At 40.8% G+C, this 19,579-nt stretch overlaps 1 protein-coding gene across 2 annotated transcripts in view; it reads right to left on the reverse strand.

The window, feature by feature from the left end:
- LOC307151141 (uncharacterized protein) overlaps positions 1-19,218 on the reverse strand; it is a 54,858-nt gene extending 35,640 nt beyond the window's left edge. Inside the window, exons 1-2 of one of the 2 annotated variants that reach the window (XM_079858998.1) lie at positions 19,153-19,218; positions 13,871-14,016 (exon numbers count right to left, since the gene is read on the reverse strand). In XM_079858998.1, coding sequence (XP_079715124.1) covers positions 13,871-13,955 — 85 coding nt within the window. In that variant the 5' untranslated portion in view covers positions 13,956-14,016; positions 19,153-19,218. Of the gene's footprint in view, positions 1-13,870; positions 14,017-14,215; positions 14,276-19,152 lie in introns of those variants that run through there. The other variant, XM_079858999.1, reaches the window with a different exon arrangement.
- Between the last annotated feature and the right edge of the window lie 361 nt (positions 19,219-19,579).

Genomic DNA, 19,579 nt, shown 5'->3' on the forward strand with positions numbered 1-19,579 from the left:
ATCCCATCTGTGTCACATATGAGCGAAAAATCGGAATTGGGTCACATTTCACTGACAGTGTAAACGAGGCCTTAGACAGACCGTAAACTAATGAACATGGAGAATCAGAGCGCTGTGAGCTCAGGCGTTCTCGACCACATCACTATAAAGGTCTGCCACGCTGTCAAAATAAAAGTCACAACGACAAACGCGGCAATTGGGGAACCATTAGTTCTTGGGGAACCGCCCTGGTTAAAGTGGGCCGGAACGGTCCGGAACTGTGTTCCGGCACCTCAGATAAATTAAGATTCAAATCAAATCATTCTCATCAAATTCAATGATTCTCATCATTCATCAAATCTAAACGTAATATCACCCCCTGGCCCCGCCTTCACAAACACGCTTTCCGACGTTCTCAGTCACGGTTCTCCTGTCTGCTTTGAGTGCATCTGCACCGGTTCACACCTCCCCTCCCAGCTGAACGCCAGCGATTACTAATGCGTGAATGCACTCACGGATGTTGAGCGCGCTACAGTTAGTTTTAGGTTCGATATTCGCGCGACATTTGTTTTCCCTTGTAATATATTTTATTATTTATCATTATATTATATTTATACCTGAGAGAATGCTTTGACGCATTTCCACAGCGCATGATGCCTAAGGGAACGTCTGCCAATTACACCAACTGCGGTAAACGTAGACTATCATTTGTATTATTTAAAATTACTTTTAACATTTAAAAACAGACGTTTTCAAATTACACAGCTTGTAGAAGGTTCCTATTGGCAATACTGACTTAGGCTACATATGGTAGCCTTGAGTAAATTAACTTGTCTCAGAAAATGATTCATAAAACATAAATATCAGTTGAGCCTATGTTTACTTTCTTCACTGACACAGACGAAAATGAAAAGACTATCAGTCAAAGTTCAGCTTTAGGAGGGGAAGAAACAGGGCAGGATAAGGAGACTGAGAGAATAAGAAAGATGAAGATGAGGAGAGAGCAGGTGTTGACACATATCTAATGACAAAGTTTTAAAGCTATTTCTTACTTTTTATTTTTTGGCCTTCAAAAGCCCTAAATTGCACATTTGTAGGTCAAAGAAATCCACATTTCCCCCCCAACCCCCCTAACTACCGCACATTTGAGTCAGTTTTGACTTCCCATTATTATGTTTAAATTTACATTGTGAAAAACAAGGTTGTGTTCCATATCGTGGTGTTCAGCAATTTTAACATAGTACCTTCATCATATCAGTGTAGATGTAGGTGGACCAAAATAAAAACATTAAAATAAGTATTAAATAAGTATTGTGCCACAGTGACAATCTTGTCCCAAAACGTATTGCTATACCACAATCCTCAATATGTTGTCCCACGTGAGTCATTTTCCCTGTTGCACCTACACAAAACTTTAAAGGGACACTTCACCCATTTGCATCAAGCCTTGTCTCGTTAGAAACCCAGTCATATTTTTGAATGGTCGTGTATTAATCCCCTTATTCTCCCATGAGACGGGAGAAATTAGGATTTTAGCGTTACAGTTCCTGCTTACAATGATGTAAAAATCGTCATTTTGCGTCATTCTAAGCAGGAAGTCCCATATCTTTGTAGAGGGGTTGAGACTACAAACACTCGTTCCTCATCTTTCCCAGGGGGCGGGACCCACTCACGCTACAGACCTATCACAGATCAGGGGGCGGGACCCACTCACGCTACAGACCTATCACAGATCAGTGGAACTGAAACTGAAAGCAATATCCTCCATCTTGTTTGGAAGCTAAGCTAACAGGCGCTGTGGAGCCAGATGTGAAGTTACGACAATGGTAGGGCTGTCGCGATAACCGCAATATTGTAATACCGCTCTATTGACAAGCAAACCGCAGAGGAAGGATAGCAACCGGAGAAACCGCGGCAACTGCAGTGTTCAGGTTTTTTTTTTTTTTTTTTTTTTTCATGAGGCTGTGGCCTTCTTGTTTTACAATTTGTCACTGTGCATTCAATGTTAAATAAATTAATGATACAATATGGTTACGGCTGTTATTTTCCCGCGAACCGTTGTAGCTGTTTCGTTTGTTTGGAATAGACCTGCTGAAACGATGGCAGACGCTCTCGTCCCAAAACCCAATGTCACGTCGCCAGTTTGGGAACATTTCGGCTTTCAACCCAATGAAAAGGGCGAGCCAGCGAATTTAGATGAGCCGATATGCAAAATTTGCGGCAAAAAGGTTCCTGTGACACGCGGCAATACATCTAATTTGAGGTGTCATCTCGCTAACTGTCATCCAGCCATTGAAGCGCAGCTGCCCCCTCAAGCATCAGGTCGCGGAGCAACATCAAAAAGAACAGCTGAGACCGGTACCGGCCGACGGCTAGGAGTAGCTGAAGCCTTCGCGAAATCTGTAAAACACAGCCGTGAAAGTAACAGGCATAAATGCCTTACAGCCGCTGTAACGCAGTATCTAGTTCAGGAGATGGTTCCATTCAACACGGTGGAGAAACCTGCATTCAAGTCAATGCTTCAAACATTTGACAAGCAGTACGAGTTGCCGGGCAAAACTTACTTTTCAGAAACTGCTGTGCCGAAAATGTACAGCAGGGTAAAGACATCGATCAAAAGCGAGCTTATGAATGTTGATTACTTTTCTGCCACAACCGATATGTGGTCAAGTGTCAATATGACTCCTTATATGAGTCTAACGGTTCATTATCTCAGCATGGAATGGATTCTGAAATCACGGTGCCTCGAAACAGTGTTTATGCCCGAAAACCACACGTCCGACAATATTTCGGATGCTCTCCGGCACGCATTTGAAGAGTGGTCCCTGGATGAGAAGAAGCTGGCCTGTATCACTACAGACAACGGGTCCAACATCGTTGCAGCAGTCAAAAAGTTGAACTGGCCAGGGCTGAACTGCTTTGGTCACAATTTACATTTGGCAGTTACTACCACAACGGCGAGCGTCGAGGACCGCACAGCCCGAGCAGTGGGCCTGTGTCACACATTGGTCAGGACATTTTCTCAGAGCTGGTTGAAGAGAAGAGGCGAAAGCACAAGCGGAACTTCACATTCCTCAGCATGGCCTCATACTGGTAAGTTATAAATGTAAACTATTTGCTAACTTTTTGATCATGTTATTAGGCAATAAATAAAAATAAAATTATAAAAATTAAACAATATAGCCTACTGTTACAATAGCATACTTGTCTGTTGCTTGCTGGGTTTAATGTATTTTTCGTTTAAAATAAATATTTTGAAACGAAAATTATTTCAAAAGGTAGGCTAAGATATATTGAAGAAAAAACATTTAGGCTAAGCTTCAGCTCATTTTAACGTCAATATAGGCCTATCTGTCTGTGCACATTTAGCCTAATAGGCATTATTTTGCAGTCGGGGTAATTTAAATGTATTTTTTGTTTAGAAAAAATATATTGAAACGAATAAATAATTTAAGATGTAGCCTAGTTTGCCTACTTAAGAATTCTTTCGTTTTTCAAATTACAAAAAGCCGTTTTCTTATTGCTTGTTTTCATGTGATACTTTAGAACTTTTATTTTTTAAATGGGAAAAAGCATATTCTTGTTGCTGTTTGGCATTTAACAATAAACAAAAATGTATCATAAAACGTGTCTCTCTGTCAGTTAAAAAGCAACAATATCAACAAAAAGCAACAAATAAGGGTTTTATGCAGTAAAATAAGGATAAATTAGGTTTGTAAAAAAAAAAAAATTTAAATAAAAAAAACGGCGGTAATACCGCATATCGCGCTATTGAGCCACCCAAAATAACCGCGACAGCCCGAGACAATGGCGGAAGGTACTCAATCTGATATAGAAGAAGAGGATTTCGTAAGTCTGATGCTCGAATCAGGTGTTCGTGGCTATCTTTACGAGCCGCATTATAGCGAAGAGCAGCCGAGGCTGATGGAGGAGCAGGAGGCAGAAGACCTGTGGCGGACGAGGAGCCTGGCTCGAGCTGGGGCGGACTGGTGCGTTCTGGCTCGAGCTGGGGCGGACTGGTGCGTTCTGGCTCGAGCTGGGGCGGACTGGTGCGTTCTGACTCGAGCTGGGGCGGACTGGTGCGTTCTGGCTCGAGCTGGGGCGGATCGACTTGAGCTGGGGCGGACTGGTGCGTTCTGGCTCGAGCTGGGGCGGATCGACTCGAGCTGGGGCGGACTGGTGCATTCTGGCTCGAGCTGGGGCGGATCGACTCGAGCTGGGGCGGACTGGTGCGTTCTGGCTCGAGCTGGGGCGGACTGGTGCGTTCTGGCTCGAGCTGGGGCGGACTTGTGCGTTCTGGCTCGAGCTGGGGCGGATCGACTCGAGCTGGGGCGGACTGGTGCGTTCTGGCTCGAGCTGGGGCGGATCGACTCGAGCTGGGGCGGACTGGTGCGTTCTGGCTCGAGCTGGGGCGGACTGGTGCGTTCTGGCTCGAGCTGGGGCGGACTGGTGCGTTCTGGCTCGAGCTGGGGCGGACTGGTGCGTTCTGGCTCGAGCTGGGGCGGATCGACTCGAGCTGGGGCGGACTGGTGCGTTCTGGCTCGAGCTGGGGCGGATCGACTCGAGCTGGGGCGGACTGGTGCGTTCTGGCTCGAGCTGGGGCGGATCGACTCGAGCTGGGGCGGACTGGTGCGTTCTGGCTCGAGCTGGGGCGGATCGACTCGAGCTGGGGCGGACTGGTGCGTTCTGGCTCGAGCTGGGGCGGATCGACTCGAGCTGGGGCGGACTGGTGCGTTCTGGCTCGAGCTGGGGCGGATCGACTCGAGCTGGGGCGGACTGGTGCGTTCTGGCTCGAGCTGGGGCGGATCGACTCGAGCTGGGGCGGACTGGTGCGTTCTGGCTCGAGCTGGGGCGGATCGACTCGAGCTGGGGCGGACTGGTGCGTTCTGGCTCGAGCTGGGGCGGATCGACTCGAGCTGGGGCGGACTGGTGCGTTCTGGCTCGAGCTGGGGCGGATCGACTCGAGCTGGGGCGGACTGGTGCGTTCTGGCTCGAGCTGGGGCGGATCGACTCGAGCTGGGGCGGACTGGTGCGTTCTGGCTCGAGCTGGGGCGGACTGGAGGCGCCGGTGCTCTCACTGTGCGAATACGGACACAGAGATAGAGTCCGTCTGCTGCAAAGAATTTCAACGATGCCAGTTTCTCCTGGACGAACTCTCTGAATCAGACGAGGACACTCCTAGTTTCGCACCGCATATGTTCTGACTGAACATCCCAGTACCGTGCAATAATTCACCATTTCGAAAGAAATACAAATGAGGAGTAATTCACTAATGAGTTCGCCAACTAACTAGACCCTAGGGGTGTAAATCGGACAGTTCATCACGATACGATACGATATCGATTCTCTCAGCCAGCGATTCGATATTTTCCGATACTTCAAAAAATTCCACGATACGATTCGATTCGATTCAGGGCTATATCGATCGATTAATCGATATTTAGATATTATGTTCACACAACCAGTTACGTTTTTATTAACTCACAAATGCAATCAAAATATATAACATGAACGTTTAATTAAACTCTTTGAAAATTGCACACCCTCTCCCAATTGGGACATTTATAACAGAAGTGGTCATTTGCAAGTACTCCGTTCTTGTTCATTTTCATAAATCATGTTTTTTATTATTATTGTGCATCCAAGTAATATCAATCAAACTGCAGCTGGGTTGTTTTGATTAATAATAATAATAACTTAAAAAATAGGCCTACAGGTAAATTACAAAATTAAAGTTAATTGAAAGTATGCTTTAATATGTTAAAAGTTTTTTTTTTTTTTTTTTTTAGCAGAGCAGATACATTCACATTTCATCTTTCTGAGTCAAACAAAACCAAGTAATTGCTATGATAAATAATACAACACTCGGTTTATCTTCATGACGTTAATCTCCTCAGCTGACATAGACGCCTAACAAACTTTGTTGTTGTGAGAACGTACAGTACAGTGAGCTTTTCCCTCACCACTAAACGAGCTGCTTTAGTAAGGTTCCGTGAAAATGTTTCAGGTTTTATTTCCCTTTTACGCCCTGAAGAAGATATCACGAGTTCATTGAAATTATCCATCCTCGATCACTTTTAGTCAGCTTTGACGAAACTCCTCTTAGCCAGCGCGTCTTTTCAAAGTGACATCTGACCTGAATACTGCGCGCTGAGTCGCTAAAACGGACTTGCCGTGTTGTGTTCACCAACAAGGGTGCGAGTGCTTGTCTGTTTCTGCTGTAAAACATGAACTCGCGATGCCTTGACAGCGGACAATACCGGCTTTTGTGAAAAAAACTTGTTTAGGGTTTAGTCAGTCTTGTCAGGCGTCTTTTTCAGATGAGGAGATTAACGTTACACACCGGCAGGCGGTTGGTGAGTAAACGAAAATGTGCGCATTGGCGGAAGGATGTTACGTGAGAATGTGGAGAGTGTCAAAATAAAGGTGCATATCGATATTTTAAGTGTGGAATCGATGCATCGTATCGTTAGACGTTATATCGATGCATCGATCCATATCGATGTATCGTTACACCCCTACTAGACACTAAGGGCCCTATTTTAACAATCTGAAACGCAAGTGTCAAAACACAAGTAACTTTGTGGGCGGGTCTCGGACGCAAATCTAAAATGTGTTGGTCTGAAGTCGCTTCATTACTCATAGGTGTGGTTTGGGCGTAATGTGAAATAAACCAATCAGAGCATCATCTCACATTCCCTTTAAGAGCAGGCGCGCTTGTTCCATGGCGGATTGCTATTATAACGGCGGATTTGCCAGGAGCGGTTCACAGCCGAGGAGACCGGCGTTCTCGTCAGGGCCGTAAAACACAGAAAGTGACATTGGGGATGGAGAAACACACCCATATTAGCTTCGCTTAAACAGGCGTATGATAATGTGGGTAAATGTGTAAGCTAGATGTATGCTTTTATAATAAATTATCTATCTATCTATCTATCTATCTATCTATCGTTTGTAATAATATGATTTGCAAAAATGAAAACTGCTGCTTCTGTGTAGATTAGAGAATCAAAGTGTATGCGCGTTGTGCACGCTGTACATTATGGTCAAGCATGCGCCCTTAAAGGGGAAATGAAGCAGTCAATCAAGTTTACATGATTTACAAGATGGATTTCCACTATAATCAACAATTATATAAGAAACATGACAAATGTAAACATATAAAAGAAAAAAAAGAAAAACCGTTATATCTTCCGCGGCCAGGGCGCCGCCATTGTGCAGAACTCTAACGTGTGACGTCACGGGGTTGGTTGGCTTTAATAAACCTGGCTGAATATAGGGATATCCCGACATCAAACTGTCTACACCACGGTGTTTCGACCGCGAACAACTAACGTTAGGTACAGTCATTATTAGCTAACAGCTGTAAGCATGAACTAGCTAACGCTAACTTAGTGTTTAGCTCACTTAGTGAAGTTTATTAGTACCAGACAAAAAGACGACGTCTAACGTTATACAGATGTGGCCTTTAAAAATGCGCGTCTCAGAGAAAAGAATGCCACAAGCACTTCCGAAATTCTGCGGGATCGTGCAGAAGGGGGATTAGGTGTTGGACGCAGGAAATACTAAAACCTGTAGATGGCAGTCGTGTTTCATGTGGCCATACTGAGTTGACGAAGTATGACGAATACAATGTTTTCTTTTGCCAGTTACATAAACAGTCACATATTCTTCATAAAAATCCGACTCAAACGCGCATCATTTGTCTTATTTTTTTTTTCCTGTGTACTTACAGTAGAAGAGACGTGATGTAGGCTATGATAACTGAGTCTTATAACACAATAATTTGCGAAGACCTTTAAAGAGACCGAGATCATTTGCGCAATATCATTATCTAATTTTACATTTAGTTCATTTTTGCATCTTAACGTTTTAAATAGTTTTAACATGGTTGTAATGCGCTTTTCTGCATTACACACAGTACTTTTTATCATGTTTCCCTTATAGGCGTCGATTTCGGTGGGGACGGTGGGTACGCACCCACCAGATTTCGTCATGAGTCATTTTGTACCCACCACTTTTAACTTCAGTCCATATTAATTTGACTTTTGGTTCAATTTTTTTTTTACCGTTTTCAGTGGTTATGAGGAGCTTAATTAATTTAACCTGAGATGTGCGTTATATCGCTTTTTGATCATTCTTTGTTTTGTCGAATTTTGACACAGTTTCATTATTTGTTCATAATAATTTGATTCATAATTATGTCATTTTTTTCTAAAAGTAAAAAAAACAAAGTTTTTTCTAAAAGCAATATTCTAAAGAGATACAAAGACATTGTACGTGTACCCACCAGATTTCGTCATGAGTCATTTTGTACCCACCACTTTTAACTTCCGTTGACCGTTTTCAGTGGTTATGAGGAGCAATATGAGAGAAAATTTTTGTAATCATTGTCTGACACAACAAAAAAATATATAATATTCATTTTATTTTAATTTTCGTGTTCGCATTTATGAGGGAAAAAACAACGTGTCAGTTTACGGTTATGGACGTGAGCGCTCTAAAAGCGGCAATAAAAGTCTGCTTTAAAACTTTCACAGAGACCTCAAACAGAACAGCTGCCTTTCTTTAAATCGAATTTCGTTTTGTATTAATTATGTCTTAATTTTAATCAATGTTTCGTGAACCAATTGCCTGGATTTAAGAAGTAAATATAGCAGACAATCACGACATTGGAGGCGCCGGGCGATATCTCATAAATGAACCGAAACTCAGCGTGTAATGAACATTCACATTTACAGTGTATTTAGACACATTTAGACGCATTCATAATCATTACTTTTACCGGTTCTTTGTGGCAAGCTTTATGCGTGCGGTCGTGCGCTTGAGTGCGGCTATATTACGTAAACGCTCATGATCCATAAGTAGGCTAATTAAATTAATATAAAGGGGCGATTTGTCCACGAATTACTTAAATGAACAACTAGCCTAGTATACTAGTCGACTACAAAAAAAACAAAACTTTTAGTCGAAAGCAGCCCGTATTCCACATATTTTCGAACCAGGCAACAGGACATCTGTGTTGAGCGAGGCCGTGGACCCTGAGCGGAATGAACGAGCGGAGCGGAATATTCAGAAATGCGCTCTCCACTCACGAGCTCTGATCGGAACAAACCCGAACCTCACTGTCTGCTGAACTTGCAGAATCATCAAAATATAATATTTTCTAAAGAAGAATTTTAAAACTTTATTGGTGGTAGTTGAGAAGAATTCCTCTTTCCATATCTAAATCATTTCGAGTGCAATATAAATGTATCATATTGTTATTCTTATTATATAAGAATAATACGTATTTTTTACAACATTTTTAACATATAGAGAATACAAGTTTAGCGTGTTGTGCAGTATTTCCTAATTATAAGCTTTTGGTGAAATTGCAACAAAACTAAAAGAGTAAAAGTGCATAAAAACATAAAAACATGGCGTCGTCTCAAGAAATATCTGCATACACACTAAACCACTGAAACCGACTCAAAACGATGTAGCCTAGTAGGCTATACATACCAGACCAGGCACTGTAATTCTGCCACAGTATACTAAAAACGGAGAAGACTTAAAGCATGCGCATAAACCTTGCGCGCTATACAACAATAATATTAGGCACAGTAGCTTCTTTTTTTTCTTTTCTTTTTTTATCAAGAACTTTGTTGAACAATATGAACAACCATAAATGGTCTGGTACAAAATATGAGTCACGATATTCGATAGTTAACGGATGCATAAAGCTTGCCACAAAGAACTGGCAAAAGTAATCATGTGTCAAATATAGCAAGGAGACATTTTAATTGTTTACTAATCAACTAGTGTTTTATGTGTCAGTCAAAGATGTTGACAATGCTGACTCGTCATCTTCGCAGATATTGTGAACGTGCCTATAGAGAGAAATGCACACTTACAAAAGAGAGTTGTCTGTTTCTTTTCGTTTTGAATTGTTTTGTTTAAAAGTGGACATTTCAAGCTTTCTAGATACATTTCTGAGTTTCGGTTCATTTATGAGACGAGCTCAGTTCACGAGCAATGCAAGTTATATCGCGCCGGTGCCTCCATTTCCTGATTAAATCGTCTTAAATGCGTCTCCGTGTGGACAGAAACCAATGTAATCTTCCTGATTTAATCACGTAAAACACAAGTCTAAACACAAGCACCACTCTTCTGAATGATGGTAACCACAAACCTCCAAGAGTTTGTAAACCAATTGTTTGTAAAACATATTTAATATTTACAAATTCAAAAAAAAAAAAAAAAAAAATGTTTTACAGTGTATAAATAAAACGACATGAAGAAAGTTATTTCCAAAATGTAATTAATTGCACAGTCTTTGTTTTAGCTGCTTGTTTTAGCTGCTACCAATTGCACAGAGTCAAGAAATTACAACCACCCACCCCCCAGGTCTGCCGATTCAACCCCCAATGCTAATCGATCTCCTCTCAGGGAATCAAAAGAAAACCGGTTTTTCCAGTTTTCACCAGCGTGTGGGCGGGGTTTTAATCCCTTGCAGTTCCTTTGTTTAAATGCTATTTAAGCAAATATACTATACATACGCTTTAAGTTATTTCAAATTAATGTTTATAGCTTAATTTGTTGATATCGCGTAACTTAATTTGACATATGTTGATATAACCAACTGACATTGTACATTCCATTGCATGCCAGGAAGAGGCTTATGCTTTGTTTTAAGTAATGAGCATTTACTATAATATAGCCGCACTCAAGCGCACGACCGCACGCATAAAGCTTGCCACAAAGAACCGGTAAAAGTAATGATTATGAATGCGTCTAAATGTGTCTAAATACACTGTAAATGTGAATGTTCATTACACGCTGAGTTTCGGTTAATTTATGAGATATCGCCCGGCGCCTCCAATGTCGTGATTGTCTGCTATATTTACTTCTTAAATCCAGGCAATTGGTTCACGAAACATTGATTAAAATTAAGACATAATTAATACAAAACGAAATTCGATTTAAAGAAAGGCAGCTGTTCTGTTTGAGGTCTCTGTGAAAGTTTTAAAGCAGACTTTTATTGCCGCTTTTAGAGCGCTCACGTCCATAACCGTAAACTGACACGTTGTTTTTTCCCTCATAAATGCGAACACGAAAATTAAAATAAAATGAATATTATATATTTTTTTGTTGTGTCAGACAATGATTACAAAATTTTTCTCTCATATTGCTCCTCATAACCACTGAAAACGGTCAACGGAAGTTAAAAGTGGTGGGTACAAAATGACTCATGACGAAATCTGGTGGGTACACGTACACTGTCTTTGTATCTCTTTAGAATATTGCTTTTAGAAAAACTTTTAGTTTTTTTACTTTTACTTTTAGAAAAAAACCGACATAATTATGAATCAAATTATTATGAACAAGTAATGAAACTGTGTCAAAATTCGACAACACAAATAATGATCAAAAAGCGATATAACGCACATCTCAGATTAAATTAATTATATAAAAAACAGGGAACATTTTGTAAAAGCAAAACTGAACAAAATGCATACTTAAAATAATTGTATTAGGCTATGTGTTACCGAATATTTAATACCACTTCCCCATAATGTTGTAATTATTTTTTTAAAACAACATCTGTCAAACTGTCAATCAGATACCTCTTATCTGGTCATTTTTATTTTATTTTAGAAGTCATAACTGTTGATCACCCTTTGTATGGAATTTGTGAATATGAATATTTAGAAGATTTACAAACTGTCGGCAAGACCTCAAACCAACCCCGGACATTCTGAGACTAACGTGGAAAAATCTTTATGCTTAATGCATTAAGACAGTTCAATTAAAATATTTATTAATAATGTAATGGCAAATCAGATGCGCCCAAAATATAAATGCTACGCGTTGTGCTGCAACATTACCTCACAAGAAATATCTGCACAAGAACAATCACACAAGAAATATTTTCACGAATTAAGAATCTGGGTAAGTCGCATTATTTAATTGCATTATGTTAGGATGATTTTGTGTATATATATAAAAAATACTGCTGGGTTTTTACAGGCAGAGTCACGTGTATTATGCTCACACTAAATTCTCTGTTGCACTTATATAAATGCGCATTGCATGCACAATCATCTTAATAGTTGTACAAAAAAGTTATACGCTACTGGCAAGAACGTCACTTTGCTGTTTTAATAAAAGCAATGTTAAATATTCTGCATGCACTCATCTCCTGGAAACCACAGCAATGACAAAGCATATAAAAATTCGTAAACGTTGTCCAATACCCCTTCTTGTCTTAATGAACCTTTTGCATTTACAAATATTTTCAAATGTCTGTATTATACAGTAGCCTACTGTAAATATTTGTGTCTATTACTATTTATAATTTATATTTTATTGTGGATGTTTTCTCACAATCGTGACGTAATGAAGTAAAAGAAAACATCTAATGTAAAGTTGTTTTTTATGCGCCACCTGGTGGATATTCTGTGAAGCGAAACACATTGAGGGAATTTGTAAGTAGCGCCCCCCGAAAGCACTTGCAGAATTCTGCGAGACTCTACGAGACGAATTGCCGAATGCCGCGGGAGAAAACGCGCGTTTTTAAAGGCCAGATCTGTATGTTAACAAACTGCACATGGAAACATTGTTCGTGATGTCTGCCATCATATTCCTGTCTCTTGTCAACACCCTGTAAGTTAGCATGTATTAATATATGCATTTGAGCCGATACGGCGTGGGAAGGAGCAGTGGTAAGTCGTTATGTCGAACAGCCGGTGGTGGTTTGGGGCGAAGAGCGGGTTGCGCAACGCTAAGTTACCTGGTGTTACCACCGTGTCAGAGTCATAGACAGTATATGGTCAGAGTCCATCTGCTGTATAACGTTAGACGTCGTTAGTTGTTCGCGGTCGAAACACCGTGGTGTAGACAGTGTGATGTCGGGATATCCCTACATTCAGCCAGGTTTATTAAAGCCAACCAACCCCGTGACGTCACACGTTAGAGTTCTGCACAATGGCGGCGCCCTGGCCGCGGAAGATATAACGGTTTTTCTTTTTTTTCTTTTATATGTTTACATTTGTCATGTTTCTTATATAATTGTTGATTATAGTGGAAATCCATCTTGTAAATCATGTAAACTTGATTGACTGCTTCATTTCCCCCTTAAAATAGCATAATGAACAACGCGCCGCTGACTTTAGACAAGGTTTCTCCTGGCCAGTGGCGCAGTTGTTTTATGGAACAGTAAAATAGCACCAGGGATTGTTTGCGCCGGATCACGCCTCCTCTTTTGCACTGAACCGCCCAGGGAGCGCAAGTTCATTCCCTAGTTTAGCGGCGTGCTTCTGTGGAGGGAAAAGCGCGCTGTGCACGGGTGCAGAATAGGAATGAAACATGCGTCGGTGTGCAAAGTCAATTGCGCTGGGTGCAAGATAGGGCCCAGTGTGTGAAGTGAATTTCAAGCTCTGGCGGTAGCTAGCCTTGTAGATGGAGGAGTGGTTTCTCTGGGCGTGGGCGTGGCTTGCGGAGCTGTGCATTGTGGGAGTTGTTGTCTTTCATACAAATGCGTCCTGAAGTTACTTTCTCTTTCCTCGGTCAAGAAGGCACCAAATTAAAAATGTATTTTACATTTCGACTACATATATGACCCACTTTCAATAATGTAAAGTAATCAATGTTCCCACGGGTGAAATGCCCCTTTAACCACTGCCTATAGCTGAGCTGCCCGGTGCGAAGCCCCTAAAGACGACCAGGGGACATTTGTTTGTCAGCTGGGAACACGTCTGTCCACATGAGGCGACCCGCTCCATGTCAAATAAATCCGGTTTTATTAGGACACTCAATGACATTCTTCAAAAACATCTTTCATTTCTGTAGAGCGGGACATTTTAATAAGGGTCAAGCGACTGAGTTCAGCTCTGAGAACGAAACCAACCTGTTTGTTCCTCCGTTTCTTCATGTTTCACTCTGAATGTTTCTTCAATCTTTATGTCTTCAATCTCCTCTTTAATAAACACCATCTTTGTAATAGTGTGTCACGTGGATCTCAGTCGCTTCACCAGGAGATGCTCTGTGTTTGTCCTGTTTAAGATGTGAACAATTAACAGAGAGTGAGTCAGAGTGAGAGTTAATTACCTGATTAAAGAAATACAAATAATACAGAAAGTTCATATATTTATGATTTATGTCATATTCAAGTATGTAACATTTAATAGATAACACATGTGCAGTTAGCTTGTAAAAGTTGTCATCACACATTAATGTTTGTTGTTCTCGTTACGCTGTTTTGAGCAGCTGGTGACGTCAGCGCACGGAGATTCGATTCACTGAATCATTTCACGAAACATTTGATTCAATTGACTCGGAGTTTCAACAAGCTCAGTTTCTCTCATCGCCTCTTTCCACTACATGAATATGTGTGTGTGTGGGGGGGGGGGGGGCAACTTGCATCACAATAAGTGTAATTATGACTGTCAAAACATTTGGTAACTAAACAGAATTTTGTTAAGACAACATGTTACATGCATACGGCGTAAACCCACTTATAAATCCCCTCTGATGTGCGTGTGAAAGCACCCAGTCAGAACGACAAAAATAATCAGTTTGATCAAAGACAGTGGAAACTATAAGCTCAATTTAACAACACAAGCACCCTATTAAATATATTGCCATTATTATTATAAATATAATGTATTCGTATAACATCACCTCGAATGTGTTTGAATACTTCTCACTGTTTGTATTTCTCCGCTTCTCTGTGTTTGCGCAACTTACATCATTAACCCAGAAGGTGACGACACGTGACTGTCCCATGTCATCCAAGATGTCCATGTCTTTCTTTCTTTCTTCAGTCGAACAGAAATGAAGGTTTTTGATGAAAACATTCCAGGATTTTCTCCCATATAATGGACTCCAATGGGCCCCAAACGGTTCAAGGTCCAAATGACAGTTTCAGTGCCGCTTCAAAGGGCTTTAAACGATACCAGGCGATGAATAAGGGTCTTATCTAGCGAAACGATACCAGGCGATGAATAAGGGTCTTATCTAGCGAAACGATACCAGACGATGAATAAGGGTCTTATCTAGCGAAACAATACCAGACGACGAATAAGGGTCTTATCTAGCGAAACGATACCAGACGGTGAATAAGAGTCTTAATACGCAATTACATTGAAAAGGTCAAGCTTGACGTGTTTACAAATGTGCGGAAGGAGGACCATATACACATATTCAAATATATATCCTGGGTGCTTTAATATTAAAAAGCCTAAAAGAACATTTTCTTCAGGACAGAAATTTTTCAAGCGTGACCTTTTCAACGTAATTGCGTATTACGAGACGTCACGAACGCGCATCACAGAACAGAGCAAGGCGAGCATTTGTGCTTATAAAACGTAAACTTTTTTATTTATTTTTGAAATGACCGATCGTTTCGCTAGATAAGACCCTTATTCATCGGCTGGTATCGTTTCGCTAGATAAGAATCTTATTCATCGTCTGGTATCGTTTCGCTAGATAAGACCCTTATTCATCGTCTGGTATCGTTTCGCTAGATAAGACTCTTATTCATCGCCTGGTATCGTTTCGCTAGATAAGACCCTTATTCATCGGCTGGTATCGTTTCGCTAGATAAGACTCTTATTCATCGCCTGGTATCGTTTCGCTAGATAAGACCCTTATTCATCGCCTGGTATCGTTTCGCTAGATAAGACTCTTATTCATCGCCTGGTATCGTTTCGCTAGATAAGACCCTTATTCATCGTCTGGTATCGTTTCGCTAGATAAGACTCTTATTCATCGGCTGGTATCGTTTTGCTAGATAAGACCCTTATTCATCGTCTGGTATCGTTTCGCTAGATAAGACCCTTATTCATCGTCTGGTATCGTTTCGCTAGATAAGACTCTTATTCATCGTCTGGTATCGTTTCGCTAGATAAGACCCTTATTCATCGTCTGGTATCGTTTCGCTAGATAAGACCCTTATTCATCGTCTGGTATCGTTTCGCTAGATAAGACTCTTATTCATCGCCTGGTATCGTTTCGCTAGATAAGACCCTTATTCATCGTCTGGTATCGTTTCGCTAGATAAGACCCTTATTCATCGCCTGGTATCGTTTCGCTAGATAAGACCCTTATTCATCGTCTGGTATCGTTTCGCTAGATAAGACCCTTATTCATCGTCTGGTATCGTTTCGCTAGATAAGACTCTTATTCATCGTCTGGTATCGTTTCGCTAGATAAGACCCTTATTCATCGTCTGGTATCGTTTCGCTAGATAAGACCCTTATTCATCGTCTGGTATCGTTTCGCTAGATAAGACTCTTATTCATCGCCTGGTATCGTTTCGCTAGATAAGACTCTTATTCATCGTCTGGTATCGTTTCGCTAGATAAGACCCTTATTCATCGTCTGGTATCGTTTCGCTAGATAAGACTCTTATTCATCGCCTGGTATCGTTTCGCTAGATAAGACCCTTATTCGTCGTCTGGTATTGTTTCGCTAGATAAGACCCTTATTCATCGTCTGGTATCGTTTCGCTAGATAAGACCCTTATTCATCGTCTGGTATCGTTTCGCTAGATAAGACCCTTATTCATCGTCTGGTATCGTTTCGCTAGATAAGACTCTTATTCATCGCCTGGTATCGTTTCGCTAGATAAGACCCTTATTCGTCGTCTGGTATTGTTTCGCTAGATAAGACCCTTATTCATCGCCTGGTATCGTTTCGCTAGATAAGACTCTTATTCATCGTCTGGTATCGTTTCGCTAGATAAGACCCTTATTCATCGTCTGGTATCGTTTCGCTAGATAAGACCCTTATTCATCGCCTGGTATCGTTTCGCTAGATAAGACTCTTATTCATCGTCTGGTATCGTTTCGCTAGATAAGACCCTTATTCATCGTCTGGTATCGTTTCGCTAGATAAGACCCTTATTCATCGCCTGGTATCGTTTCGCTAGATAAGACTCTTATTCATCGTCTGGTATCGTTTCGCTAGATAAGACCCTTATTCATCGTCTGGTATCGTTTCGCTAGATAAGACCCTTATTCATCGCCTGGTATCGTTTCGCTAGATAAGACTCTTATTCATCGTCTGGTATCGTTTCGCTAGATAAGACCCTTATTCATCGTCTGGTATCGTTTCGCTAGATAAGACCTTTATTCATCGCCTGGTATCGTTTCGCTAGATAAGACTCTTATTCATCGTCTGGTATCGTTTCGCTAGATAAGACCCTTATTCATCGTCTGGTATCGTTTCGCTAGATAAGACTCTTATTCATCGCCTGGTATCGTTTCGCTAGATAAGACTCTTATTCATCGTCTGGTATCGTTTCGCTAGATAAGACCCTTATTCATCGTCTGGTATCGTTTCGCTAGATAAGACCCTTATTCATCGTCTGGTATCGTTTCGCTAGATAAGACTCTTATTCATCGCCTGGTATCGTTTCGCTAGATAAGACCCTTATTCGTCGTCTGGTATTGTTTCGCTAGATAAGACCCTTATTCATCGTCTGGTATCGTTTCGCTAGATAAGACCCTTATTCATCGTCTGGTATCGTTTCGCTAGATAAGACCCTTATTCATCGTCTGGTATCGTTTCGCTAGATAAGACTCTTATTCATCGCCTGGTATCGTTTCGCTAGATAAGACCCTTATTCGTCGTCTGGTATTGTTTCGCTAGATAAGACCCTTATTCATCGCCTGGTATCGTTTCGCTAGATAAGACTCTTATTCATCGTCTGGTATCGTTTCGCTAGATAAGACCCTTATTCATCGTCTGGTATCGTTTCGCTAGATAAGACCCTTATTCATCGCCTGGTATCGTTTCGCTAGATAAGACTCTTATTCATCGTCTGGTATCGTTTCGCTAGATAAGACCCTTATTCATCGTCTGGTATCGTTTCGCTAGATAAGACCCTTATTCATCGCCTGGTATCGTTTCGCTAGATAAGACCCTTATTCATCGTCTGGTATCGTTTAAAGCCCTTTGAAGCTGCACTGAAACTGTCATTTGGACCTTGAACCGTTTGGGGCCCATTGGAGTCCATTATATGGGAGAAATCCTGGAATGTTTTCATCAAAAACCTTAATATCTTTTCGACTGAAGAAAGAAAGACATGGACATCTTGGATGACATGGGGGTGAGTAAATTATCAGCAAAGGTTTTTTTAAAAGTGAACTAATCCTTTAAATGAACAGATTAGTCCAAAAACATTGATTAATTTAGGAAAGAAAAAGTGTCTGATCTTTGATGCTCAGACTAATGGCTCATATGCCTCTGGACACAGAAGGATCGCATTGGCGTTTGTTTGAAATGTAACATCTATGCAAAATAATCCTTGAATCATTTCTTATTTAAAGCCATTCCCGTTTCGAATATGGGATTGTGTATTGTCAAATATAAGCATAAACATTCTGCATTTCCATTTTGTAGTGTGGATCATTCATTGCGGCATTTAAACTGATGCTCATGTTTAAAAATATCTGATAAATACTTCATGCTACTGCCCACTGACATGCTTTTAAAGCTACTGTTGTCCATTGTTTTAGCCTTCGAAACCCCTTAAATGCACATGTGGAGATCAGGAAAGGGGGGGTATGCCCCCCCAGCAGGATCATGTTTGGGACCTCTGCGTTTATAAACCCTGTGTACGGCCCTGACCCAGTAATGCAGTGATCCCTTCAATAGCTGTCCAATTTTCATGTGTGGATGGACTAAGGAATAGTCACTCAAAATTCATATTTATTTACTATTAATAAATAATTAAAAGCCAGTATTAATTGCAAAAACTGCACCTCTTCTGTGGCTAATATTAATTTCATAATGATCCTTTCTCCGTGAAGTCAAGCAGCAAAAGTTAAGTGATGATGTGCAAATACTACTGCCCCATTGTGGGGTGAACTAATATGCAAGACTAGTTTTACATATCAGTGTTCACACAGAGCGTTCATCCTTTGCTGTGACGCTTAAAAAACACTGGGGTTATAAATTAAGAGTATAGCCATTCTCCAGGCAGCACTGCAGCACTGCAGAGTGAATCTGTTACTGAGGCGCTCCTCTCTGTTACTCGCGATTCACTCCAAACAAATAACATTCACTAATGTTAAATAAAGCATTGCAACTTAACTTTCAAGAATGGTTAATTTATTGTAAAAAACGATTGAATTGACTGAACATTCTGCATTGATTGAGACACTTTAAATGCTTAAAACAAACCTTTCTTCGGCAGAATCACAACAGACGCAGGAGCGGCGCATCCTTATGACGTCACCGCACCAGACCAAAATAAAAGTCCCGTTCACTAACTGCTGTATTTTATATGACATACTGTACATTTGATGCAAATGTGGTTTACAAGTTACCAATACATCGTAAAAAAGTGTATGAAAAAGTGAATGACTTAATAAAACAGAGTTCATAGGATGTTTGCACATGACGTCACTGTGGCGCGAAATGCAGATTTTTTTTTTTTTATTTATTTATTTATTTATTTATGTACATTTATTAGAGGATCAACCCCATGAGATGAAACATCTCGTTTTCATGGGGGTCCTCAGGATCATGTCCAAACAACAAAAAACAGCAAAACAACAGAGTAGATACAATCAAATAAGACAAAAAAGTCATAACAATAATAAAATAA

This window comes from Squalius cephalus (genome assembly GCF_949319135.1).
Source record: "Squalius cephalus genome assembly, chromosome: 23".
NCBI classification, from domain to species: Eukaryota; Metazoa; Chordata; class Actinopteri; order Cypriniformes; family Leuciscidae; genus Squalius; species Squalius cephalus.